This window comes from Danio rerio, chromosome 6, assembly GCF_049306965.1.
Source record: "Danio rerio strain Tuebingen ecotype United States chromosome 6, GRCz12tu, whole genome shotgun sequence".
NCBI classification, from domain to species: domain Eukaryota; kingdom Metazoa; phylum Chordata; class Actinopteri; order Cypriniformes; family Danionidae; genus Danio; species Danio rerio.
The window spans coordinates 43,954,287-43,981,689 of NC_133181.1; the positions used below are offsets into that span (position 1 = coordinate 43,954,287).

Consider the following 27,403-nt stretch of genomic DNA (forward strand, 5'->3'; position numbering starts at 1 on the left):
TTTGGACCTATAAGATTGTATATATTTTTCTTTTTTTATTTTGTGAAATTAATAGTTTTAGTAATCATTTTAAAGGATTAAAATGATTAAGCTAGACATTTTTATGCTACAAATATAGTGCTACAAATATAATGCCACAGATAATCAGTTGCCACAAAAAATAGTAGGGGGCGTTCACATATTTTCAACATGCTTTGCGCCATCAACCTCCCAGTATGTGCCCACAAGCCACACGAGTCGACTCGTTGGAAATAACAAACTTACAAGCGGAAAAGACCCAATATGTGAACGGCCCCTTAAGCAGCTCAATTGATAAATAAATAATAAGATCAAGATTTTTTTAAAGCAACAAATCAGTATATTAGCACTTAACACTGAATAAAGCACATGAGGTGTACCTGAGGAGTTTGTTATATTTCATTCTGTTGTTTAACTGTGAGAAATAGAAGCCGTTTCTGAAATTGAAATTTCAGGTGTTGGTTTGGACAAAAACTGTTTAAGATGAAAAATATTCAATCTATTGCTTGTTGTTGTTTTTAGTTAGGACAGTTTAGGCTTGATAGTCAGACACACTCCTGTTGGTGTCGTCAATCTGGCAACCTGCACTTGTGTGGATTCGCCAGAGGAGGGGCTGAGTGTATTTTGAACTAGGCAACACAGGCTCATTCTGAAAAAGTAGCTCTATATAAGATTCTGGAGATTGTGAATTATGTGGTCAGAAGTACGTATGGCTGCATTTTATCATTAAAATGAACGCTATGGGGCGATATGATGCTGTTCCTTTTCATGCTTACCAGCTCAATGTTTACCTCCGCGAGACAGCTTTCCCGTTGTAACCAGTTTGTCTAGTTAGCTCGTCATGTACGTCAGTGGACTTGAGACACAGAGAGGAGCTGAACACGACAACAGGGTTCAAATACGGTGAAGAATGGTTCCTGAAAGTGGGTAAGACAATAAACAATTTTAAAAAATCTAATAAACCAGTAAATAACATGGTGAGAATATGATAAAATCTGAAAACGTAGTAAAAATTAGGTGAGGGCTTTCCAAAACTGCTGGTTGGGCTAAGGGAAGTGGGTGGGCAGGTCGATCGGTGCCTTTTAAAACACCATTGGTTGAGTTTAAGGAAGGAGCAGGGTGGGTAAGTCGATCGGTCAGTCAGTCAGTCAGTTGACAGTGGCTTCTGTTGGATTTACGCAAGAACAGCAAGCATGAATGGCACTCGCGAGAGAAATTTGAGATCTGAAAAAGCGCACACAAAGTCCACCTCTGATGGATTCACGAAAACAAAAACTGCAAAAAAACGTAGCTCCTGGGATGTTTTTTCGCGATATCCAGAAATTTATTTTGTGGTACATTTTAAGAATGAGCCTGGATTGGAACTAGGAATGAAATAGTTTAACCACTGGGTGCCAAACTTACATTGTAACAGCAGTAGGGCACTGCTGTTTAAGAGTGATGAGTGGCACTGTGTTTTATGCTTGTTTCACTAGTTATGTTTCCATCCGAAGAAAACTGGATTACATCATAAAACTTGTGAATAAAGCACCGTTTTCAACTAAAGAGTCAAAGAGAACAAAATCGTCACTTTGTCTGTGTTGTTCCTGTGACCATCATCAACACTCGCCGGCAGACCTCGCGCCTCTGTGGGAAATAAAAAACTTGCCTTCAGAAAAGACGCAATATGTAAACGCCCCTTTAAGCAGCTCAATTAAACAGTGATAATATCAAGTAAATATTTTAAGCACCAAATCAGTATACAGTATTAATATATTTTCTGAATGATCATGTGACACTGATAACTGAACTAATAATGCTAAAAATCAATCACATAAATGTATACTATTTGTACATATTAAATTCCAAAACAGATATTTTAAACTAAAATAATTAGGCATTTTACGTTAATGGAATTTTGGTCAAATAAATGAGCTACTTTGATAAGTAAGAGAAAACTAATTTGAGGTGTTTTGAAAAAAAAATTCCAGAGCTATAAATTAAATTAAACAGTTGATCCACAATATCATTTTTTTAAATATAAATTCAGCAATTATTAAACATATTAAGCTATTTCATGGGATCTTAAGCTAATATCTCAATGATTGATTTTAGAGACTTACATAATCTCAGTTAAACGATTGAATTATGTTTACAGTACCAGATATAAAAATAATTCCAGGTTTGCTAATTATAATGCAAAAAGTTTGCCCCTGATTTTTTTTCAACATTACTATTTTAACAAAGCACACAATCCCTCATCTCTCGAAACGAGTGACATTATCCAATTGCGAATGGCAGAATCTATTGTATTCATGTGAAAGAAACTACATTAAAAGTCATCATTCGGAATCCAAGCCATCGGTGGCTTTAGCACTCAAAAGCTTTTGACTGAGAAAAGAGAAAAGAGATCAGCTCATGCATGCACGTCCAGACCGAATGTGAGCTGAGCATTGCGATCACTCAGTTCCACATTTGCCAGGTCCGATTGAACTCTGCTTGACTTTTGCTGCAAGTTGACAATGTGAAAAGCTCAATGTCCTTGATTTGCCATAGACTACTCATTATAGGTGTTCAATTTTTTGTTTTGTTTTATTTTATTTTATTTTTTTTGTGGTGAGAGGAGAACAGATCGTTTCCCTTGCTGTTTGCTAACTGCCTCTTCCTTGAACTCGTCTCGAATAGATGCTGACAGGGCACAGAAGCACGGCATGGATGAGTTTATCTCAGCTAACCCATGTAGCTTTGATCATGCCTCATTGTTCGAGATGATGCAGAGGCTCACGCTGGACCACAGGCTCAATGACAACTTTGCATGTCTGGTAAGTTTAAGATTTTTAAATTTTTTTTTTTTTTGTTTGCTGATTTCAATGCAGAGCAATTAGTGCTGCATGGTGTATTAGTCAAATTGTGAGGGCTTAAGAACATTACTAGTGCACTGCTGTTTAAAAGTAAAGTGCACAGTAAAAAATATCTGTTAATTAACAGTTTTGGTATTTTGTTTAAGTTTTTAATGCACATTTTCAAAATTTATGCACATCTTCCCAGCAGACACAGGACATCAACATGATGCCAGATTGGCGTTGTATCCCAATGTTGCGGGATGTTGTATTTTGATTGTAAATGAAAATCGGAATGACGTCAGATTTATGTTAGGCCTGCGTCAGTGTCCAATGTCGGACAAACATTGCATTTTGGTTGCTTTCCAACGCAACCAAAAAACAACAAAATATCAACATCTAATGATGTTACTGCTTGACGTTGTGTCGGCCGTCATTTTAAAACACAAAAGTGGGGCTGCGGTGGGAAGAAACACTGAATTATAAGATCAGCAGAGCTTGACATTAACTTTTTTGATCACCAGCCACTCTGGCTAGTGGTTTTCCAACATTACTAGCCACTTGCCATTTTCACTAGCCATAATTTTGTTGTTGGGAAAATATATTTTAAATGCATAAATTTGACTTCGGCATGCTAAAATTACTTGATTTACAGTTTGTGTTATGTCCACATGCCTCCTCATTCATTCACTTTTTCTTAGTCATAAATGAGCTTGTTCAATGAGCATGAGCACATAGTGTCTTATTACAATTAGTTTTTATTTCACATGACTATTTAGATTAAAGATTAAAGATTTTTTAATTAAAGATTTACCAAATTCAACACTATATGATCACAGCAAGCATAAATAAATAATTATTTCTTAGCCACAAATTTTAAATGTTTCATAATAAGCAAAATATAGCTGTATACTATACTTTTTATTTAACAAAATAAAAAAACAACCACTGATTTGGCGGGAGTTAATGTCAAGCCCTGACTGTAAACATTGCAGCAATATGCTGTGGACTACAAACCTCCAGCTGTTGCCCCAATTTCAAAGTGCAGATATGGTGTAAACGTCACTTTAATATCATTCAGTTACGTTTAATTTAAATAATTAAAAGCATATCAGGCATCAAACAAAATCATAATCTCTTTAAGGGTAATATGCTTTAGTGTCCTCCTAGGCTTCAGTTCATTGCACCAGGTAAACACCATGACGATGCTTCCCTGCCTCAGTCTATGTAACCGGGTGAGCGATAAAACAATGCAGTCCTGTGTAGCACTGCCTCGTGTTGTCTGTAACAGTATTGTTCCGGTACTGAAGTTTTAAAAACGTCCATTTCTCGCTAACATTCAAGTGCCGCTGAGCGCATTCATAAACACCACTGATTTGTCTTAGTATATACCAGTGCTCAACAGAAATGACTGTGATTGGCCGTGAAGGTCATCAGTTCACCGCTTTTCACAGAGTTTAAACACATATACATGGATACTGGGGTGTTTTATAGCCATGAAGATCAGTCGATTGCTCGTCTGTGTTTGTACTCGTTAAACAGTGGTAAAGTGCGGTGAACTGATGACCTTCACGGCCAATCACAGTCATTTCTGTTGAGAGCTGGTGAATACTCTGGGTTAGCGATAATTTATTTATTTAATTTTTTTTTTTTTTTATAAATTTCAGTACCAAAGTTCAGTATCATGACATGTCTAATATAATGAAAGAATCAATTCGTTTAGTTGAGCTTGATAAATGGCATAAAATGTAAAACGTGTGGTAGGGGGAAAAAGTAAACTAACTAGTGCTTTTTCCCTCAATTCAGCTGAAAATAAGGTCTGATATCCCTTTTTATTTTCTCCATATGCTCAGAACAGACCTTTGGGTCACTCGAAAGGCGGTGAAATTGTAAATTTGTGTCACTTTCTCTTCACTCATAAGATACACAGCCAGGTACACAACGTTTCTGTGTGTCTCAGGCAATATTTCCATGTTTCTTCCCACCGCAGCCTCGATTTCGCTTTTAAAAATGGTGGACACGTGAACTCAGTCTATGGGCTCTATGCACAGCTACAGTTTTAAAGTCAAAGATAAACTTCTGATAAAAGCTTAATGTGACTATTTTCAATTTCACAAGGTTGTTTTTACAGCATCGATGTTGTAATGTTATTACAATGCATTCAGTTAAATAGACTTGGAAAAACGAGATAAAAGACAGTTGTAATGCTGTCAGTAGCAACAGGCTAGCACAGAAATTCCATTGAAAATACTGTGGTAAAATAAACTGATTTTTAAAGAATAGTTCATTGGCTGCCTGGTTGAAAATTAAAAGTTTGTTTCAGACATTGGATTTTGTTTGACATACCTAACAAATTAATGTCAGTATTTGTCATCAATATGGGGTTGATTTAAGATGTTGGTTTGACATTGAATTTTGGTCACTTTCCAACACAATCTAAAATATCAAGGTCATTACACATGTTTTTTTTTCCTTAATTGTTTTATATTTTTGTTTTTATTACAATTGCTAGTCCTTCTTGCATGTTTCCTTATATGTGTCTTTTTTCCTTTGTACATTTTTAAATGTATGTTAAGCACTTTAAGATACTACTTGTAAAGGCGCTATATGAAATAAAGCTTATTATTAATAAGGAGTAATACAGAATTTTCAGAAAATCAGTCAGGCAAATAACTGACTTCTGTTCGTTCGAATTAAAAATGTTTGAGTGCTCGTGCAGTGTAACAGTAGAAAATTGTTTTTTGCTTTCACTTTCACATCTCATAATATAACTTACAACAGTCAATAAAGGCAGAGCAAATAACTGCAAACACAAGGGTACACAACTAAACATATCAACATATGTAAACTGTACATGTATTTGAGCACTATGAATACATCATAATAAATCAAATTATGGCTCTTACACTTAAAATAACAATTAAAAATTATTATTTATTTATTTTTAATGGGTGTAAATTGCATTATAGAGCCTTAATCTCTGCTCTGTCGACTTTTGATGTTGAAAACTTAACTTTACAGTTTAACAAAGTGACTTTTATTGACATGTTAGTAGTTTGAGATGATATATAAGATATAATATAAAGAGAAATAAATCTGTAAAACAAATGAAAATGTGCTAGCAGATTACATATTAAAAAGTTTTTTGTACCATAATAGGCAATACCAATCCAAGCTATATATCACTTAAAACTATTAAAAATGTTATTAAAAATTACTTTTCAAGGTAAAAAGTTGTTGGAATAAAAAGAAAGATCCCATAATGCATAAATAAACGGCAAAAAAGTTAAATTAAAACATGAATCACAAAATACTGAAAACTGCTAATCTACCAATATATTTTACAGTGTATAATGATCCATTTTTAAATGTAAAACGTTTTACAGTATAAATCTGCTAATCTCATAGTTTGCAATTAATGTATGTGTTAACTATGTCCATGTTCTGTATTTGTAGGGCTGGTTCAGCCCAGGTCAGGTGTTTGTTCTGGATGAGTACTGCGCCAGAAATGGGGTGAGAGGATGCCATAGACATCTGTGTTATCTTGGAGACCTGCTGGAGCGGGCAGACGCCGGGCACATGATTGACCCTACGCTGCTGCACTACAGCTTCGCTTTCTGTGCCTCTCATGTTCATGGAAACAGGTACACACTTCTATGCGCATGCATATTTTTATTGGGGTTTTGGCAGAGTTACAGATTATGGAAGCAGGCTGGAAAACCAAGGACTCTTTACAAACCATCAACACATTTTGACACTTTTGCTTTACTGTTTGTTATAATTTCCCCTGTGAATGTTTTTGTATAATTTTCAAGATTTTGATTTATTTGTTGTGTGTTTTGTTCTCAATCATTTTTCTTCCACTTCCCAAGCCTCATCAGTATTCTTTTAGCCACTGCACTCTCCATTCTCCTTCTTTTATTGTTGTTTTACTTTCCAAATCTCATTGTGTTGCTCATCCATTACATGTTCCTGATAGTCAGAGGGGGTCTGAGTTACAGGGGGCTGGTTCAAAGTCAGGAGGGAAAAAGGAGTCTAAAAAAAAGAGGAAATGTAAAACACTGCTGGCCCCTGAAAGCACAAGGTAAGAGGGCTAATCGAGGAGATCTTCATATCAACTAACATATATTATACAGCAGAAAATAAAAGTGAAAGTAAAAGCACAGAAAGTAAAATGTGTTTAAAGGGGTGGTCCAGAGTGTATTTTTAAAGCTTGGTTGTGTTTATAAGATGCAAAGCAATGTGCTTTTTGTAAAAATCATTATTAATATTTATTTTTTCATCTATCTTACTTTGATTGTATACAGCTACTCAGGTAACATGAAAGCGACTGTCATATTTCCTAGTTTCTCCAAAAGGCCTGCCTGCAAGAGACTCTGATTGGTCAGCTAACATAATGTGCTGTGACTCGCGGATCGGCTCCACATCACCAAGAAAAGCGTTAGCCTCTAGGAAATACTGTCAATCAGATTAGCTGTTAGCCGTATCATATCTTTCACATATATTCAGAATAAGCATGTTTAAGTAATATGAATGTTCACATATCTTTTGTAAGTTTGTTACTTGAGATGTAGAATGCAGGGAAATCGGCTGCATTGAGAGACACTGCAGCGGTGGTGAAGATTATGGGTGTTTACAGGGTTTATTATACGAATAAATATAAATTTGTTGCTAAATTGTTAGCGGTGCCAAACACCATTTCCCGTTGTTTACATCCCTGTTAACGTCCTTACTACAACATACCGTTAACACTAGACACTATGCATGTAATAGATCAATTTTAACAAATAAAAATACACCTAGGTTGTGGCTCACAATCCACAGCTTCGTCTATTATGGTTGGAGCTGCTCCTTCTATGAGGAGTTTTTAGCAAAAGATTCTGGAAGCTGTCCTTTGTCAAATGCTAGAGCTATATCTTTTTTAGAATTCTCCAGAACATAATTAAAATTAAATAGTAAGCACTTCTCTTTTTGTGTCGTTTCCTTTGAAAGCCCAAATACAGAAACAGAACAAGCTCTGTTCAAAAAGCAGTGCTTGGATGCCATTTTAGCTTTCTCTGCTATAACATTATAGCGCCTCTGGCCACGCCTCTTCACTGTGTGGTGTGTATGCGCATGGTGAATGCGCGTAACCTGAAACGTTTGTGATTTCACTAACCCGGATGTATTTTTTTGTGGTCCCCAAACTTTGTTTGCAGCAGGCTTTGCTAAGCTAACTCTGTAAAAGCTAATGTCTCCCTTTGCATTGAACTTTAAGCGTATTAAATTCAGAGATGTTGTTTATGTTCAAACAGCTACATTACACATCAACAAAAGTTTAAAATATAATAACATAGTGGACCACCCCACCAAGCTCAGGATGTTTTTATTGTATTGTAGTTTACCCTAAAGTTAAAAGATTCATTCATCCATGTTCCGAAGGCAATTAGCAAAAGGCATTTATTTATTTATTTATTTATTTATTTATTTATTTATTTATTTATCTATTTATTTATATATATATATATATATATATATATATATATATATATATATATATATATATATATATATATATATATATATATACATATATACATATATATATATATTTTTTTTTTTTTACGTTTAATGTACGTAATTTAAGAACTGTAACATTTAACAAAAAGGCTAACAATATTAGTAAATTCTAAAGTTTTTAACATTAACATTTTTTTACCTTAATACTGCACACAGTATTACCTTTTTGATTAATAACAAATAGAAATTAAAATAATTTACACATGGAAAAATAGTCCAATTGTTTCCTTTTTACCGTTTATAATTACAGTATGTGTTTATGTCAAATGTAATGTTTGTTTTACTCTATGAAATACTGATGTAATTTCTTCCAAATCTAAAACTTACATTTTGGTTGCATAAAAATGCTGCCATGTTTTCAGATGTGTTTATATTGATTTTTAAACAAAACAAAAGTAATATTTAGAGTCGATAAAATAACCCAGAGAGTTAAAAAATACCTGCGATTTGAAGTCTTGAAAGTGCTGTGTGTATGCGCTCACTGTGCGCTTTCTCTTCCCACCGCCTTGTTGATAGTATATTTATTGTGCTGTGGCTGGGTGTGTATTAAATATATTTTAATGCAGTATGGCACCCAAGTGGAGCATTGTGACATTGATAGCTGTAAATAAAAAAATGGGCTGGAAACAATGTCCCCCATGAGTATCGCAACAGGGTCCCATCTGCTGCCTACAAATACATTTACAGCCAGTCTATTAGATTTAAGAAAGCCAGACATTGCTTCTGGTTAGATGCTCTCTCTCTCTCTCTCTCTCTCAATGTGTGCCAGGCGTGTGTTTTACTGTGATGTACTGAATACTGAAATGTTAATGTGGTTTGATTAGCTTTCAACCAAAATATATAGGGCTTTAAAAAGCAATTATATAGCATCATAATTAGGTGTAATAATAAATCAGTCAGCTTGAGACTTTCTTTTGATTTGCATTACTTTAGTCAGGGCTCAAATTGATCTTCCTTTCTAATCTGTTTGCAAATAACGGCCTGTTTGACTTGTAAAATAGGCCGGATGGTCTTGGAACAGTAACGGTGGAGGAGAAAGAGCGGTTTGAGGAAATCAAAGAGCGATTACGTGTCCTTCTGGAGAACCAGATCACAAACTTTAGGTGAGTATGTAAACGTAAGGCGATATCAAACATTTTAAAGGTCATGCACATTAACGCTTCTTCTGTTTTTGTTTCAGGATACAGGTTTTATGTTGTGCACTGAATTGCAATCCAACAATGAAATGTTAATGTTCTTTTTTTTTTTAAATGATATCAGCTTAGACTGCATAATGCACAATTTATAAAGCAGAATAGATGACTTTTGTGAATAAAAAACAACACAATAGGTGATTTACCAGCTAATGCATGGTACAAAACCTGACCAGATTTTACCTTAATATTGTATACAGTATTACCTTTTTGATGAATAAATAATAATAATAGGAATTGAAATAATTTTCACATACAGCTATGGAAAAAATGGTCAATTGTTTCTTTTTTACAGTTTATAATTACAGTACGTGTTTATGTCAAATGTAATGCTTGTTTTACTCAATAAAATACTGATGCCATTTCTTCCAAACCTAAAATGATCAATTTGGTTTCATAAAAATGCTGCCATGTTTTCAGATGCGTTTATATTCATCAGGATGCAGGTTTTATGTTGTGCACTGAATTGCAATCGAACAATGAAGTATTAATGTTCTTTTTTTAAAATGATATCAGCGAAGACTGCATAATGCACAGTTTATAAGGCAGAATAGATGGATTTTATGAATAGATACAACAATATGAGAAATGCTTGAACATATGTGATGTCACAAATTCATTCAATTCAATTCAAGCTTTTTTTAATAGTGCTTTTCACAAGAATAATCATTCCAAAGCAGCTTCACCAATGGTGCACGCTATTACATTACAACCAAAATCAGAAAGTTAAGGTGTTGTGTATATGATGGACTGTGCACATACTTAGTTAAACTGCACTGTAAGTGGTTAGTGAAGTGCTGTGCAAGTAAACTTCACTCCTCTGAATCCAAAAAGGTGCTCTAGGGAAAGACAATAGAGGCCATGGGATTTAGACTGCATGTTAGAGCAGCCGACTCGCATGCAAAGAGTTTCCGGTTCGATCCCAACTCGGAGCGGGTTGAATAGTGTGGGACTGGCAGTTTACATTGGTGCCATGACCCGAATGGGAGTGAGGTTTAGGGAGGTGAGTGTAACAGAGGCCAGCAGGTAAAGTGCTGCGCAGATAAACCTCACTCCTCTTAATCCAAAAAGGTGCTCTAGCAAAAGACACTAGAAGTCATGGCCTTTAGCCTCCATGTTAGATCAACTGACTCCCATACAAAGAGTCACCAAGGATCCTAACTCGGAGCGGGTTGGGTGTTGTAGGACTGGCAGGTTACATTGGTGCCGTGACCTGGATGGGCGTTATGGTTTAGGGGTGTGAGTGTAACTGATGCCAGCATGGGAAGTTTCTGTTGGTCTGCATTAACACTTCCGAAATGCTAGTTGGCAGTGAGGTGTTTATGTTAATCTGTGCTTATTTAAATATGCTTATGTTGAGGCAGGAACCAGCAGACATGCAACAACTTTAGCCATGAGGTAAACACAAAAAAGAAAATTTCATCCGGAGCTCCTTCACGGGACTTCACACTTGTAAACAATCACTCCATCAGGCTCACGATGCTCTCTGTCCTGCCCAGACACGTCAGCCCTACCAAGCCGACCAATCACTGAACTTGTGCTACGTGTCGTTAAGACGTGTAGTTACATTTATTGAGAGGTGCGCATCAGCGACGACCACGCCGAAGGGCTATGTGTCAACGCATAGCCTGCACCGCAGCATACGCGTGCGCTTGAAGCAGAAGTATAAATCAGGTTTTAGAGCAACCGACACGCATGCAAAGAGTCGCTGGTTTGATCCAAGCTCAGGGCTAATTTGGTGGTGTAGGACTGGCAGGTTACATTGGTGCCGTGACCCAGATGGGAGTGAGGTTTAGGGGGGTGAGTGTAACAGAGGTCAGCTCTGGAAGTGATGTACAGGTATACAGGTAAACCTCACTCATCTGAATCTGAAAAGGTGCTCTAGGGAAAGACTATAGAGGCCATGGCCTTTAACTGCCTAGTTAGAGCAACCAACTTCCAAGCAAAGAGTAGTCGGATTGATCCCTGCTCGTAGCAGGTTGGTTAGTGTAAGACACCAGTTACATTGGTGCCGTGACCTAGATGGGAGTGAGGTTTAGGTAGTAAGTGTAACAGAGGCCAGCTAGTGAAATGCTGCGCAGGTAAACCTCACTCCTCTGAACCTGAAAAGGTGCTCTAGTGACAGAGGCTAGAGGTCATGGCCATTAGCCTTCTTATCAGAGCAACCGACTACCAAGCAAAGAGTCGCCGGTTCAATCCAAGCTCAGAGCGGGTTGGGTATTGTAGGACTAGCAGGTTTATTGGTGCTGTTACTCAGATGGGAGTGAGGTTTAGGGGGTGAGTGTAACAGAGTCCAGCTTGTGAAGTGCTGTGCAGGTAAACCTCATTTCTCAGAATCTGAAAAGGGGTTCTAGTGAAAGATACTAGTGAATGGTACCAACCCACTCCGAGCTGGGATTGAATCGGCGACTCTTTGTATGGGAGTTGGTTGCTCTAGGCCATGGCCTTTAGCCTCCTAGTTAAAGCAAGCGACTACCATACAAAGAGTCGTCGGTTCAATCCCAGCTCGGAGCGGGTTGGGTGATGTTGGACCCGCGGGTACACAAAGAGGGTTGACATAATCTTTTCCAGTCCTTGTAGGGTTGGCATGATCTCTTCACAGGTCTTGGATCTGATCGAGTGGCACTACACAAATTCTAGATAGGCATCCCGAGGTAGAAATAGCAAAGAAAAAAGAATTGGCATAGCAGCTGTTTATAATATCTCAAACGAAATATATTATTGTTTGTGTGAAAGACTGGATTTGAAGAGATTCATTTAAATTGATCATACAGTTATGTGACACATTGTGTATATGCTTTATTAAAAAGACATGTTTTTTTGTCTAGATTTAAACTGAGAGAGTGTGTCTGAGCCTCCGACATTATCAGGAAAACTTGAAAGGGATGTGAAAAGGAACAAATTACAGTTTGTACAAGTCAAGCAAGACGCTCAGATTTGGTTTTCTTTATACAGTTATGATTGTGGATTTTAGTTCGGAGAATAAAGAGATTTATGATTCCCAAAAAAAAAAAACACACATTTTGAGAAAATTGTCCTTTAAAATATATACTTTAATTGAAATCTACTTATGGAAATTGATTGACTTATTTAATCTGATTTGGGATGTCTTCTTTCCATTAAACTTTTAAAAAGTGGAACAAAATATCTGTCTTGCCTGTTCATTTTGCTTTTAAAAATATATTTGTATTGATTATTTACTATTTTGGGAGAAACCAGTGTACACCTATCTGTTGTTTTCTCAACATTTGCATTCCAAATATTATAGTACAGGATTTCCCACACCCACAGTGCAATTTTTATCATTGCAGGTATTGCTTTCCATTTGGTCGCCCTGAGGGAGCATTGAAAGCCACTCTGTCTTTGCTGGAGAGGGTAATGACAACATTGCTTATATTGATTCACAGTAGCAGCAATAGAAGGAAAAGAGAAGCGATTGAGGGTATTTTGTTCGGCGCCACTTGTTTACTTGTTTGGCCGTGCATAATTTTGCATAAAACAGTTTCAAATGAATTCAAAAGTATAACTCGTTCATGAAAAGACTAATTTTATGCCACAAAATAATGAGTTGGGGTTTGTTTTTGGGTTGTTGTTTTTTTTTTCACAGGTACTTATGAAGGACATTGTGACCCCCGTGCCGCAGGAAGAAGTCAAGGCTGTCATTCGTAAATGCCTAGAGCAAGCAGCTCAAATTAACTACCAGCGCATCACTGACTACGCCAGAGTGGAAGGTGACTAGCATTACTCTCTTCTTTCACAGCACTGTGATTTTAAAGCACTTAACCATTCTATGATTTGATCTAGAAATGAACTTTTGTTCTATTTCTATAGCTTTCCATTCATTCGAAGCAATTTCATATTTGAATAATGTGCTTGAAATAAATAATCTGTTCTTGTACTTGCAGTTTGTGAGAGGAAAGTAAATTTAGCTTTGGGTAACTGAAGCTTTTGTATAAGCTGTGATTTTTTGTGTATTTTTGATGGTTTGGTTAAAGTTTTTTTAAATTTATTTAAAAAAATATTTCTTTAAAATGTTTTTTTTTAATATTTTTATTTAATCATTTATTTTAATTATATTTTATTTATTTACTTTTTTGTTTGTTTTATTGCATTTCTTTAATAATTTAATTTAATATTATTTTATTTGTTTTATTTTTAAATTATTTTATTTCTTTTATTGTATTATTTAATCTATTTTTTTATTTATTTTTAAATTATTTTATTTAGTAACATTTTTATTTGTATTATTATTTTATTGTATTGTTTTATATATTTTAAAATTATTTAATTTAATTATTATTTTTGTTTAATATTTTATTTTATATTCTTTTATTTTATTATTTTATTTTATTGCATTATTTTATGTATTTTTATTTTATTTTTAATTTCTTTTGTTTAACAATTTTATTTTTTAATTATTTTATTTAATATATATTTTTTATTTTTGTATTTATTTTATTGTATTATTTTATATTTTTATTTTATTTTTGTATTATTTTAATTATTTTATTTTGTATTATTTTTTTATTTCTTTTATTGTATATTTTTATGCGTTTTTATTTTTTCTTTAATTGTTTTATTTAATTATTATTTTTAATTGTTTTATTTAATAATTTGATTTTATTTTTCATAATTTTCATTATTTTATTTAAATTTTTATTGTATTATTTTTGTAATTTATTATTTTTGTTTATTATTTCATTTAAATATTTAATTTTAAATTATTTTATTTCATTATTTTCTTTTATTGTATTATTTTAGGTATTTTTAAATTTAATTTAATTAATTTGATTTATTTTTTACTATTTAGTTTAATTTTATATAATTTTATTTTACTTTATTACATTGTTCTTATATTCAAAGTACATTCTTGTTTGAAACAGCATACCTGTTTATCCCAAGGTCAATTACTGCCTTTTGTCCTTCTTTATTTTCAAGAAAGGTTTAAATGTCTTCTTGTCCCTTCTCCTTTTGTGGACTTGTGTGTAAAAATGCATTCAAATCCACACAAAGAAGGGCTTCTAACCATTTCCTTTCTGCTGCGATAACATAGAAAACTGGAGATTGGACATTTTTCAGATGCTCTCCACACATTCTCTCTTCTATTATTATGACTCAGATCAGGATGATAAACGACATCAGAGTAGAGGAATGGTTACGGAGGAGGGAAAGGAGCAAGGAAAATGAGTCAGTCAACTGAAAGGAATGCAGGAATGGGGACAAATCTTGCGGTGAAATGAAGTATGTGGGAAGGAGAGGATGGAGGAGCCCATTAGGGGGGAAACAGGTTGAGAAGCACAGAGAAGCATCTACTGTATGAAGCAATGCCAGCTTGGGCAACAGGCGTGAAAGAGGATTACAAATAAGCAAAAGAAGGCCAATAAAGAGAGGAATCTGTTTGTTAAGGAGAAGAAGCCATTGTGGGCTGGTTTTGAGGTGAATGTGAACATCATTTTAGGTCCTCTACTTCATCAAGTCATTGGTTTTGTGGTTTACCCAGCAGGTACAGAACGCCATAAGACGTTAATATTAGGTTAGATTTAGGTCATGACGTCAGGTGACCAAAATTCATTGTCTAGCCAGAGTCTAAGGATGGTATTTTGATGTCCAATAACGACGTCAAATGACATTGATATTTGGTTGATTTTAGGTTGGGTTGAAAAATGACCAAAACCAATGTCTGATAGATGTCATAGTGGTAACGTCCATTGGATTTTTGTTTACCCAGCAGGCACACAACGTCATAAGACGTAAATATTAGGTTAGATTTAGGTCATAACGTCAGGTGATCAAAATTCAATGTCTAGCCAGCGTCCAAGCACGTTATTTTGACGTCCAATAATGGCATCAAATTATGTTGATATTTGGTTGATTTTAGGTTGTGTTGGAAAGTGACCAAAATTCAATGTCTAATAGATGTCATTGTGGTAATGTCCACTCAACGTCAAGGTGTAACATGATTAGACGTTGATATTTGGTTGAATTTAGGTTGATTTTAGGTTGGACTTTGGGCATTGACGTTATGTTCTGAGGTCAACCTGACTTTCATTTCCAAACAAAATTCAGTGTCCCCACGACGTTGGGGTACTTAGAGGTACAACGTCAATATGACATCATCTTGACATCCTGTGCCTGCAGGTTATTTTGAATATGGCGTCAAACCAGTTATGCATATTTCACAAAAGGTTGTTTGCAACATAGAATTTGTTTTCAAGAGTGCCTTTGAACATCATTTTAGGTTCTCTACTTTATCAAGTCATTGGTTTTGTTGCTTATTTTGAATAAGGCGACAAACCAGTGGTGCATATTCCACAAAAAGGTCTTTTGCAACACAGTATTGGTTTTCAAGTGTGCCTTTTAATGGGCCTTGAAATAGAGAGCTGGTTTAAACATGGAGTTCGTCAATGCAGTCACAAGTGGATGACAATAAACACAAATATAAACAGGCTCTGTAATGTTATGAGCTTGTCCACTTTTGAGCATTTCCAGAGGCAGTATACATTTAATACAAAATACACTTGACTGCAACACAACTTTACAACTTTCCAGCTAATGACCTTGTTAAGCATTAATTATGGGAAGTGTTTTAGAAGCAAGCAAGACAGATGTCCACACTAATATGTTTTTGTTTAAACCTTTGTTTTAATCCTAACTGATATGGTGGTTTTTGGAAACAAAAGCATATCTTTTTGAAAACACTGGCCAAAGATGATACATTTGACAAAAAGATTTAAAAACATTATAAAAGATTTAAAAACTATAATGCATTTTAGTCATGTGACTAATTCAGTTAACAACGTGGACAACATTGTAAAGCAGAGCGACGGATGCAGACGACATTTGCGCCATTTTGCCGCAACGTTTCAAAAAGAAGAAAAGTAAATAAATGGCAGGCAGTTATGACGCATGTTAAAGCATCTTACATCTGTGCATATGCGCAGTACAAACATTTTCAGTTGTTTAAATGTGGATGAAGGAAAAGGATTGAAAACGATAATGTCGACATGGAGCGTCCACTTTTTTATGTATTTATCTAGACTAGAGTAGATTTAGCTTTAAACTTTGCTATCTGAAATTGTAAATTTGGTTTGAAGGTAAAAGCACAATGTTCTCTTCCCATTCCTGCTTAAGGCACAAACCCACAGCATTCATAGTCCATTTTGCAGCTGTCAGCGCAAAAACAAAATGCTCTCCGTAGCATTTTCTGTTTTATGCTTTTATGTTTATACTTTGTAAATTGTTTGTAAATATATTTTGCTAAATTAAATAGAGAAATCGTGAAAGGCTCATACAGTAAACAAAGAAATCGGTGACATCGGTGACAAGTGTGACAAGTGTGACAAGAGATGGAGGTAACAGAAGGTGTAAATGACAATATTTCCTCATTGTGTGCACGTTATCAGATTGACCAAAATGGATATTATTTTCAGGTGGAAAACAGGACTTGAGTGGGAAAAGCTCTCTCAAATATGACTGTCATCAGTTACTCATCCTCCTCATGTCATTTGAAATGCATGTCGTTTTCTTTTTTTTTTCAGTGAACAGAAAGGAGATTTATGCTAAATTTCTAAACTGCTTTTTTCCATAAAAAGGCTGGCAGCTCTAAAATATGAGCCCAAAATCAGTAGATTTTATGTAAATTTATGGAAAAAAAGAAAATTGTGCATTTCAGATAACAGATGTACTATCATTCAAAACTTTGGGATGCTAAGAGGGTGTATTCACTTCATCAAAACAGCATAAAAACTGTAATATTGAGTTGTTTTATTACAATTTAACAAACAGCATTTTATGTTATACTTTAAAAGTATTTATTAAAATTATGACAAAACTCAATTTTCAGTCTTCAGTGTCACACAATCCTCAAGAAATCACTCAAATATGATAATTTGGTGTACCTTCACTCAATTTTCCTTCAGCTTAGTCCCTTTACTCATCAGGGGTCACCACAGCAGAATGAACTGCCAACTTATTCAGCATGTGTTTTACACAGCCGATGTCTTTCCAGCAGCAAACCAATACTGGGAAACATCCTTACACACTCATTCACACACATACACTACGGTCAATTTAGTTTATTCAATTCACCTATAGCGCATGGCTGTGGGGTAAATCGGAGCACCCGGAAGAAAACCCACGTGAACACTGGGAGAATATGCAAACTCCACACAGAAATGCCAACTGACATAACTGAGACTCGAACCAGTGACCTTCTTGTTGTGAGATAACAGTGCTAACCACTGACCCACCATGTCGCCTATGTTCAAGAATCATTTCTTAATGTAATGAAAAATGAAAAGCTTATTATTTAGTTGAGGTGCCAAAGAACAGCACTTGTTTGCTATTTGTAATGTGATTTTTTAGTTTGTCACGGGAGCATGACGGAATGTGAAACTGCAGAACTGCAGTCAAAGTCGCCCAAAATTACAGGAAACTCTTACATGAAAACACTTCTTGTAAACGCCTTAATTATAATATTGTCTATTAAGGCAATCAAGTAGATTACAGATGTTCGTGCAAACATAGTCAGTAGTGTCTTTGAAGTAAGTGAAAGATCCAGAATCCCCATCCTGCTGATTTGATTCAAAGGGGCATTTTTTTGTCAGACAGCTCACCGGACAGATATACATTCGTGCTGAAATATCAAGGTGAAAGTCATGATAGCTTGTGTAGAATAGACTCAGCTCCCAACTCAACTTTGACAATAGATTAACGGTGACACTTTTTTATCGCGCGATAAGTGTCTCGCGTTAACGCTGATAATGGCACACCGCTATATTTATATATACATACATTGGTTGTTTTAGACTATTTGCCTAGATTATTTTTGCTTTGTTTTGAATCAGTGTCATAGTTTGTTACAGGGTTGCATTTTGTTTTTGATTTGGCAACATTTTAAAGTGAATCAAAATGTACAGCCGCCCTCTCATTGGTTAAACCACTCGGTTTGTTGGTTCATTGGGTCAAATATCCCTCTTACCTCAAGTCCATCTTGGACCATTTATTGTGTTGTGGATCTGTGTGCAACTGTCACATTAACATATACCTAGATAACCTGAAAGAAACCTGAGAGAAAATCTGCCAAGTTCTGGAACAAATGCTCCAAACAAGTGAAAGCACCCGGATTAGCCCAATCTTTTGAATAGTAGTGCAGCTTTAAAAGTTTACCACCTCCACTTTATTCTTCATTTTTAGTAAAAGATTAAGGGTGATTGTGGTTTAAGGGCTTAACTATCAAATCAAATTGAGTATCTGAGCTTTGCCAAACCCTGATTCTATTCTTCTTGATATAAACGTCCCTAAACACAAGACATCCTGTTCAACCCTTAAACCCCTTTCCTCTGACCCCAAACTCTTGCATGCCGGAATCCTCTTTTTCTTTAGGAAAAAAGAGGGAAATGTATGATCATCCTGTCTACTCCTTGGCTACACAAGTGATGGATTTAACCATCCGTGAGTAACAACCCCACATCCTTTACCTCTCTAATCCAACCAACCAACCCTCCATCTCACATCCTTCTCAGAGCTTTTGTTTTCCATTTTCACACAGACGACAGAAACTAAAAGTAGAGAACGATACGTAGAGTTCTGATGTTCCATCTGTTTGTAATAGGACATGACTGATGCGTGCGTTCAGCTTCCTCTTGTTCGTTTTTGGTTGAAGCTCATGTCTGTGACTTGAATGCATTTTTACTTTGCTCGCTCTTTTTTACTTTGTCTGAGTGTATATCGTTGCTGTGGTGTGGTAGGTGGTTTGACTGGGGGGTTCCAGACACATCAACAGGTGCCTGAACTACCGGGAGAGCAGGAGTTAGTACGAGATATCGACTTACATGTTCCAACATCACAAGTTTGTCTCGTTTGTTATTTTTTAAATCCGATTCGTCAATGCTATTGTCTCTCTGTTCAGTATGTTGTTCAGTTGCTATTCTGCTGTGTGTTTTTGTTCTTGTCGTTCCAGGTTAATATCTACGTGTGTGTTTGTTTGTCATTGTTTTTTTTTATGTATGTGTGTTCTATATCAAACACACACTCATTTTTGTTCTGAAGAGCGAGATTACCAGGGATGCTGCGACTCTCCCTTTTCTCTCTTTCCCTTATTCCTCCCTCTTCTTATGTTGCTCTGACTCTCTTTTTCTTTCTCTCTCTTTCTCTCAAGTCGAGAAAACTCTAAAGGATCAGAAGGATCCAGGTGAAGCTATGTTTGACGTCATCCCCTGTCCCCTTCAACACATCCTGGCATAAACACATGATAAAGTTGCAGGAATAACTTATTTAAGCTTTACACAACATATCTCAAGGCCCGTCCTTGTGCGCTCTTTTTCTTTTGTGAAGATAGTATTCTTCTATCACTTTTTTACTGTGCGAAATTGGGGTGAAAGATATTTTGTGTTATTTTAGGACTTTAGAAACTGAACATCTTGCGATGCAGTCTGCCTAATGGTGTTACATTATGCAGACTTACAAGGAGTAATACTATCTTTCACAAATATTTCAGTGGCAGTCTTTTCAATGTGTTAAAATGTGAGGGCCGAAGGATTTGCAAATGTTTCTCAACTGAAGCGCTGGGAATAAGATAACTGAAGTATATCTGAATCTTGACATCAAGAGATTTTCTGAATAAGTGGTTATCAACTGGTCTTGCTTCAAGACTTGGATGAATCGATACTAAAAGGGTCCAAATGTTTTTCACCTAAATGGTAAAACAATATTTAAAACTATTTTTTTAATCAATATTGCCATTAAATAAGTATAGTTTTGAACTTGATGCCAATTGCTTAGTCTAATTTGACCTGATTTTTTTGTGGTGATGAATTTTCAATCAAACTTTGACCAGTAATGAAATGGAAAGCCATTTTTGGGGCATTTTCAACCTGTTTTGGGTCATAACCCACCAGTCGAGAACCACTTCTCTAAATCACTGTCTATATAACAGATATTTCGCTTCTTTAATTCCCAGTCCTGGTTTTAGATGCTTGACGTGACCGAAGCATTTTGGACACATTGAAAATAGATAAAGTATGAAATTTGGATAATGATAATCACAGATTATCACTCGATCCACTGTCATTACTTTATCACGTTGTGTTGATGACATCATGGCCTTAGGAAGAGTTAGAAATAGCTTCTGTGAGATATTAATGATTTCCGGTGTAATAAATTTCAGTACAGTGCCTACAACCCCATTAATAACCCACAACTTTAACAGACCGATAAACCAATAGCATAAAATTAAACATTTCACATTCTAGACACCAAGACTAATGAGTCAGACAAATGATAAATAAGTAATGTACTTCATGACTGAAGTAAAGTTGTAGTCAATAAATTAAAGATTTTCTTTGGAGACCTTAGCATTGCTGAGGTGGTCTGTGTTTTATGTCTTTAGCTTTTTTGGTTTTCTGTCTTACTCATTTCACCTTGTTCAGACAAAAATTAATTATATGTCTGTACCAGAAACACTACTTTATGTTGTAATGTCCTCATTTCATCAAATGTTGCATATGTCTGACAGCCTAGTCTGCTCTTTCTTTCATGTGTTGGCCTTATATTCCATACAGCAGTTTTAAAGTGAGAAGTACAACCAGTAAACAGTAATGTATGTAGATAGATAAGCATATAGCATTAGTATTCTATAGGTATGCAGTGGGGTTCAAATTTCTGTGCCTACATTAAAACTTAAGTCTCAAATGTAAGATTTAGGGTTAAAGGAATGGGTAGTTTCTAAATGATATCAACAAAATTTGTATACAGATAGTCGGATAAATTTGTTTCTATTGAAACGCAAGATAAAACTATTTTTTAGATTTTATTTCAGAACATGATCTGGTATCAAACCGCTATTAACCCTCCTGCCGTGTTCACATGCCGCACCTTACTTAGAGTTCCTGGTCAAAATTGACGGGTCTGTTTTAACTGTTCTTGAATTAGCACAAAAAAGCCACCACATTTTTATTCAACATTCTTTAGCTGTGAACAATGTCTTAAAGTAGTTTTTAACATAAATTTCAAGAATTAGACATAAAATAACTGCAGTGAAAATGCAAATATGCACTGAAAATATTTTACATAATGAACAATATATGACAATATAAAATCTCATTCATACAATTTAGTAAAATTACTTATCCCCCGATGACGGTTGCGTTTAGGGGTTGAGTACCTGCGAAAGGCATTGTTCAGTCTGAAATATGTGTGTGAGTAAGTCAGGGAGTGAGTTGGGGTGGTGTGTATAGAGATGTCTGATGGATAAATATAGTCTGGATACCCATTGATTTCCTATGGCGTATTTTGACCTGGAACACCAAAACAAGGTTTAACAAGGTTGTAACAAGGTTGATTTAAACACTTAAAATTCAGTAAAAGTGGTGATCATCACTTTTTATGGTTAAGTGCACAGTGTGGACAATATTATAAGGTTTTGTGATAATCAGAATGCAAGTCAGTCAGAATCAACCCAAACATGACAGGAAGGTTAAGAGAGACAAATCAAATACCAAGATATTTTGTTAATATTTAAACTAACTACTTGAGGCATCAGAGTTTTGAACCCCAGTTTTAGTCACAAGCTTGCCAAATATTACATTAACAACAGTCAATTTATGGCGGCATTCGACTGTTTCTGACATAAGTTAGGCATCTTTCTTGAAGTGTTATGAGTGTCATCAACAGTGTTGTCCTTTTTGCATGCTCAGAAGGTAGTGGTCATGGCATTAGAGATTCATTGAACCAATATAATAACCAGTCACGGTAATAATACTAACTGTTGCTCTTTTCCCCAACATTCTGCCTCAGAGAATGTAGCTAACCTAGCTACACCTGCTAAAAAACTGGAGCATGTCATCCGCCTGGCAGAGTTAGTCATTGAGGTTCTACATCAGAACCAGGATCATCACGCAGAGGTGAGTCTAGATTCTAGAGTCTTTTGCTCATCTTCACTTTCTTTTCTGTAGTACAAAATAGGGTTGATTTAAATGGCCAGTGGCGCCTCTTAAATAACTCAATGGTGGCTGCGGAGTTCCACAATGGAATTTGTATTATTGGAAATTAGTGAAAGAGCTAGAGTTCACTCTCCCATGAGATCCAGTTCTCTAAACCACTTTCCCTGGATCTATACTCTAAACAAAGCTTCAGAATACTGATTCTGTGTTCCTTTGAAATGCCTATGAAAAGATAAGCAGAACCTAAGATGCATCCAATACTGAGTCAAGTCCGGGTTTTAGGTGTAATTATAATAATTGGCATGTACAACTCTAAGATCAAATGCATAAATGGCATTATTCCGAAATTCAGTTTAAAGTATTAGGTAAACCATGGTCTTCCTGAGATTTATAGATTTATTGTATCTTTTTGAATATGCTTAACAGGCTGCGGTCACAAGTACAGGAGACCAATCGGTACAGTATCATATTTCTTTTTTTCTTAAGTTTTCATCACATAGTGTACCTTTTCCCTCAAGCATGCCGATTCACACAGTCAAGGGCTTTTCTGTCGGGGTGGATGGGGCAAGACTATGTTTAAAATTGGGATAGAGTGTTTTGCTTGGTTTTTTAGGAAATTCACACACAGATTAAGAGGCACAAATGAGCAAACTATTTTAGTTTTAGTAACTTATCTTCATGAAATTATGGTGAAACCATTGTACTGTTAACATTTTCGAAATTACGATGCTATATCTTCACCTCTTCTTAACTGGAAGCAACATACTGTACCTTACAACTAAGAAAGGCCATGTGTAAAAAAAAAAAAAAGCCAGGCACATGTCTCACAGTGGGACTGTGCGCACAATGGGGCTTTAAATCTTGCAGATTTTAATTTTGATTCAAATATTTTGGGAAGAAATGTTTAAAATTAACTATTTTGTACATTAACACTTTGCACATACATCACTCTCTACATTCTCATTTTTTCCTCACCATTCACTCCATGGTGTTGTTGCAGGGAAAAGAGGTATGTGGTCAAAATGAATGCAATGAAAAAAAAAAGTCCCTTACTGGCTTGTGCATGAGCAATGAAGGGTTCCCTTCCCCTGTAATGTCCCGTTTCTCACAACGTGAGGAAATATATTGCCACGTCTGACATGGGTTTGTCTTAAATCCTCAGCAATGTGCCTGTTGAGTCTCCCTTCAATATTCTTGTAAGGCTTGCGTCTCCCACTGGCAGGGTCAAGGCTCAATGATTCCTTTGCTTTCAGGGGGAATGTTTACATATTTACCCACCCACCATGCTAGCTGCTAACCTTTCCCATTTAGACGTGTTCCCTACTGCTAGTGTACATGGACTTCTCAAAATCCCTCAAAATGACCAAACCAATGTCATAGCATAACCATCCACCAGGACCACTCTTACTGATTTTAATGCTCTATATACACTCACCAGCCTCTTTACTAGGTACAACTGTTCAACTGCTCATTAATTAAACTGTCTAATCAGTTAACCATATGGTAGAATCTTAATAATGAATGTAGACATGGTTAAGGTGATCTGCTGAAGTTCACAAACAAGTATCTGAATAAGGAAGAAATATTGAAAGTGCATGGTTGTTGGTGCCAGACAGGCTGGTCTGTGAACTGATCTATTGGGATTGCCATACACAGCCATCTCTAGGGTTTACAGAATACAGAGAATAGTCTGAAAAACACAAAATATTCAGTGAGCAGGAGTTCTGTGGGCGAAAAGCCTTGTTAATGCCAGAAATCAAAGAAGAATGGCCAGACTACTTGGCCAGAAGAAGAATGGCCAGACTACTACTGATAGAAAGGCAGCAATAGTTTAAATAAGCACTTGGAGATCCGATCACCTCTGAACCTAAACCTTGAATAAGATGAGCTACAGCAGCAGAAACGACTCTCCTGTCAAATGTAAACAGCAAACTGAGGCTACAATTCACAAGGGCTTTGCCAAAGTGTACAATAGAAGATTTGAATAGTTTTACATTGATTTTAAATTGCTTTTATCTCTTTTGTGGAATCGTGGTTTATCAGATTCGAGCCTGAGCACTCTGCATCACAAGAACAAAACTGTACAAAGTGATTCTATCAGGCAAACTTATTTGGAAGTAGTTTGCCTGGTCTGACGCATCTCTATTTAAGTTATTTCCAGTGCTATTGCCAATGTGCTCCAGCTACTCCATATTCCTTACATTCCTTACATTTATATAGCACTTTTCTGGACATTTAAAGCACTTTAATGTTGTCATTTTTGGGAGGAATCTCCTCATCCATCATTAGTGTGCACCATCCACTTGGATGATGTGATGGCACGCATATTGCACCAGCTGATTGGTGGAGAGGAGCCAATTATTGTATGGGGATGGTTAGGAGGCCATAATGGACTGAGGCCAGTGAGTAAATTTGGGATTTTAAATGACCACTGAGTATCAGAACCTTTATTTAACATCTCATCCAAAAGACGCATATGCAAAACAACATCTTTTGCTGCTATTTCAATGGTAACTAGAAGAAATGGCTGGAAACACTGGAAGAACAGAGAAAGAAACCTGAGCAAAGACAGGGCATTTGGGTGATGCCATTTTCTCCAGTCAAAAGGAGTAAAGGCACACAGTATTTCCAAAACGACATAAATTGCCTTAACACACAAACAAATTCATACAGACCCCTCTCCAAAGAATCGACAGGCAATTGACCTTATTCTTCATTAGAATCTCATTGGCTTGAGGCTTATTTTGACTTTTGTAGTCATGAAGACAGTTGTTTGTAGAACAAGTAATTTGACCATTAATTGTCAGTTGTTATCCCTAGTAATTTATCCCATATGCAACCGTGTCAGCGGCCTAAAACAATCATAGAAAAGAGCTATGATATCATATTTTAAACTTTAGTTGATGTGTAATGTCGCTGTGTGAACATAAACAACATCTCTGAATGTAATTCGCTCAAAGTTCAATGCAAAGGGAGACTTTGCATTCATAGATTAGCTTTCATAGAGTTTCTTTGCAAAGCCTACAAGGAATGAAGTTTGGGGACTACAAAAAATACATCCGGGTTAATGATGTCATAAACCTTTCAGGTTACGAGCATACACCCCACGCATCGAAGGGGCGTGTCCAGAAGCACTGCCATGTTATAGCAAAGATGCTTCATGTTATAGCCGATCCGCAAATCACAGCACATTATGTTAGCTGACCAATCAGAGCCTTTTGAGGGAGGACTTTCGTAGGACCCAGGAAATATGATAGTCGTCTTCATGTTAGCTAAGAAGCAGTATATAATTAAAGTAAGATAGATGAAAAAATAACATGATTTTTCACAAATGAAGCATGAGCACGCATTGCTTTGCACCCCAAAAAAAAACAACAACCAAGCTTTAAAAATACACTATGGACCACCCCTATAAACAAAAGGTGAAGATTGATTATTCGCTATTCTAACTGGAAGGCAGGGGCTTCCTTAGCTGTGGGGGTCATACTGGATTTTTGCCGTCATGTTAAACCGAGTGAAAAGTCTTTGTATATCTATGGTCTTTGATCTCAGTCCAATAGAGCTAGTTTGGAATGTGGTGGAACAGATGATTTGCATTATGCATATGCAACCGACACATCTCCAATGTTTTTTGGTCAATATGCACCAATATTACCTACCTTGTTGAGTTTATAGCTTGAAGAAATAAGGTAATTCTGAAATCAAAACAGTGTCCAACCTGATACTAGCCTGATGAATCTAATAAAGTGGCTGGTAGTTTTTTGTATTCAGTCTGTAATCTGATAATATTAATACTTTATTTGTGATCTCAAATTACAAGAAGGGTCCTGGGGAGGGATACCTGGTTTGCTTGGATTTGGCATCTCTTATTGCTCTTTACCCCACTGTCTACATGTCTGTCTGGTTAAGCTGAGCCATGCGTTGCCCTGCTACACTAGCAAACGCTGTATTTGCTATATTTGTTGGTTCTAATGTTATAATCAAGTTCAAAGAGTTAATTACGATGCAGGCAGGTAAGTGCTATGGTAAGTCTGGTCTTAGAGCTTGCTATCCCTTTGTAGCAGAGCGGATTTGGGGGAAATTTTGAAATCTTTGAAGCTCTGGGTTTTTAGGGGTAAAAAGGGACGCATGCAGCCGAAGGGAAGGATTAAGCCTCTTAAAAAGGCTGATCAGTTCCCTGAATGGGTTTATCACTGGTCGGTTGTTTTAATTACAAAAAAGAGTTTTATGCCAAGACTGCAAGCAAGCCTGATTGATCTAAGTAACTCCTGCTCAATATCCTACGACAGGCCCAAAATTTATGGTCACTTTAAGAGATTAAAGAAGAAATATTCAGGCAAACTACATGCATTGGAAAGTTTACTGTTTGCTTGCAGTCTTTGGCGTATCAGGGACAGCAATGTTGCATGATTGCAAGACACATCCCCATCCCAAGAGTAGGGATGCAGTGATGTGAACGGTTGAAATACATCTTCCATTTGGAGGGCAAAAGCATGCAGGGATTTCTACCTCACTTGCATGAGAACTGCACCTCCTTTGGCATCTTGACTCCACCGGGAATTGACTTGATAATGGAAAAATGGAGTGACTTCATGTCTTAAATATGCCAACATTTGCAACACAAGATTTAAGGTGTATTGTCATTCTATTTTCAATTTGAAAAATGGGCCCATTTTTTTAAAGGATGTTTTATTTGATGGGCTTCAGAATTCTTGAGATATGCAACGGTATATAGAAGATGCCTAAATGTCTTCTTATTGTGAAATGTTTTTCACAATATTCAGACTTCGCTTTGGAAAATATATGGTAGAATGTTCTGTGTTGCAAATTTAGAAATGGTTTAAAGTTTTAAAGTCATAAACTTTTCACCTTG

At 36.0% G+C, this 27,403-nt stretch overlaps 1 protein-coding gene across 27 annotated transcripts in view; it reads left to right on the top strand.

Annotated features, from left to right (window-relative positions):
- cadpsb (Ca2+-dependent activator protein for secretion b) overlaps nt 1-27,403 on the top strand; it is a 188,532-nt gene that overhangs the window by 141,164 nt on the left and 19,965 nt on the right. For 4 of the 27 annotated variants that reach the window (XR_012408105.1, XM_068222029.2, XM_068222035.2 and 1 more), the window contains 9 exons: nt 2,683-2,819; nt 6,294-6,481; nt 6,817-6,921; nt 9,398-9,499; nt 12,901-12,964; nt 13,197-13,320; nt 18,974-19,042; nt 22,385-22,491; nt 22,957-22,986. Coding sequence is in view for 19 of the 27 variants with exons in the window: in XM_068222029.2 (XP_068078130.1) it covers nt 2,683-2,819; nt 6,294-6,481; nt 6,817-6,921; nt 9,398-9,499; nt 12,901-12,964; nt 13,197-13,320; nt 18,974-19,042; nt 22,385-22,491; nt 22,957-22,986 (926 nt within the window). In the remaining 8 variants the exon portion in view is untranslated. Of the gene's footprint in view, nt 1-2,682; nt 2,820-6,293; nt 6,482-6,816; nt 6,922-9,397; nt 9,584-10,035; nt 12,593-12,900; nt 12,965-13,196; nt 13,321-18,973; nt 19,782-22,384; nt 22,492-22,956; nt 22,987-27,403 lie in introns of those variants that run through there. The other 23 variants (XR_012408107.1, XM_068222031.2, XM_073954402.1 and 20 more) reach the window with 11 other exon arrangements.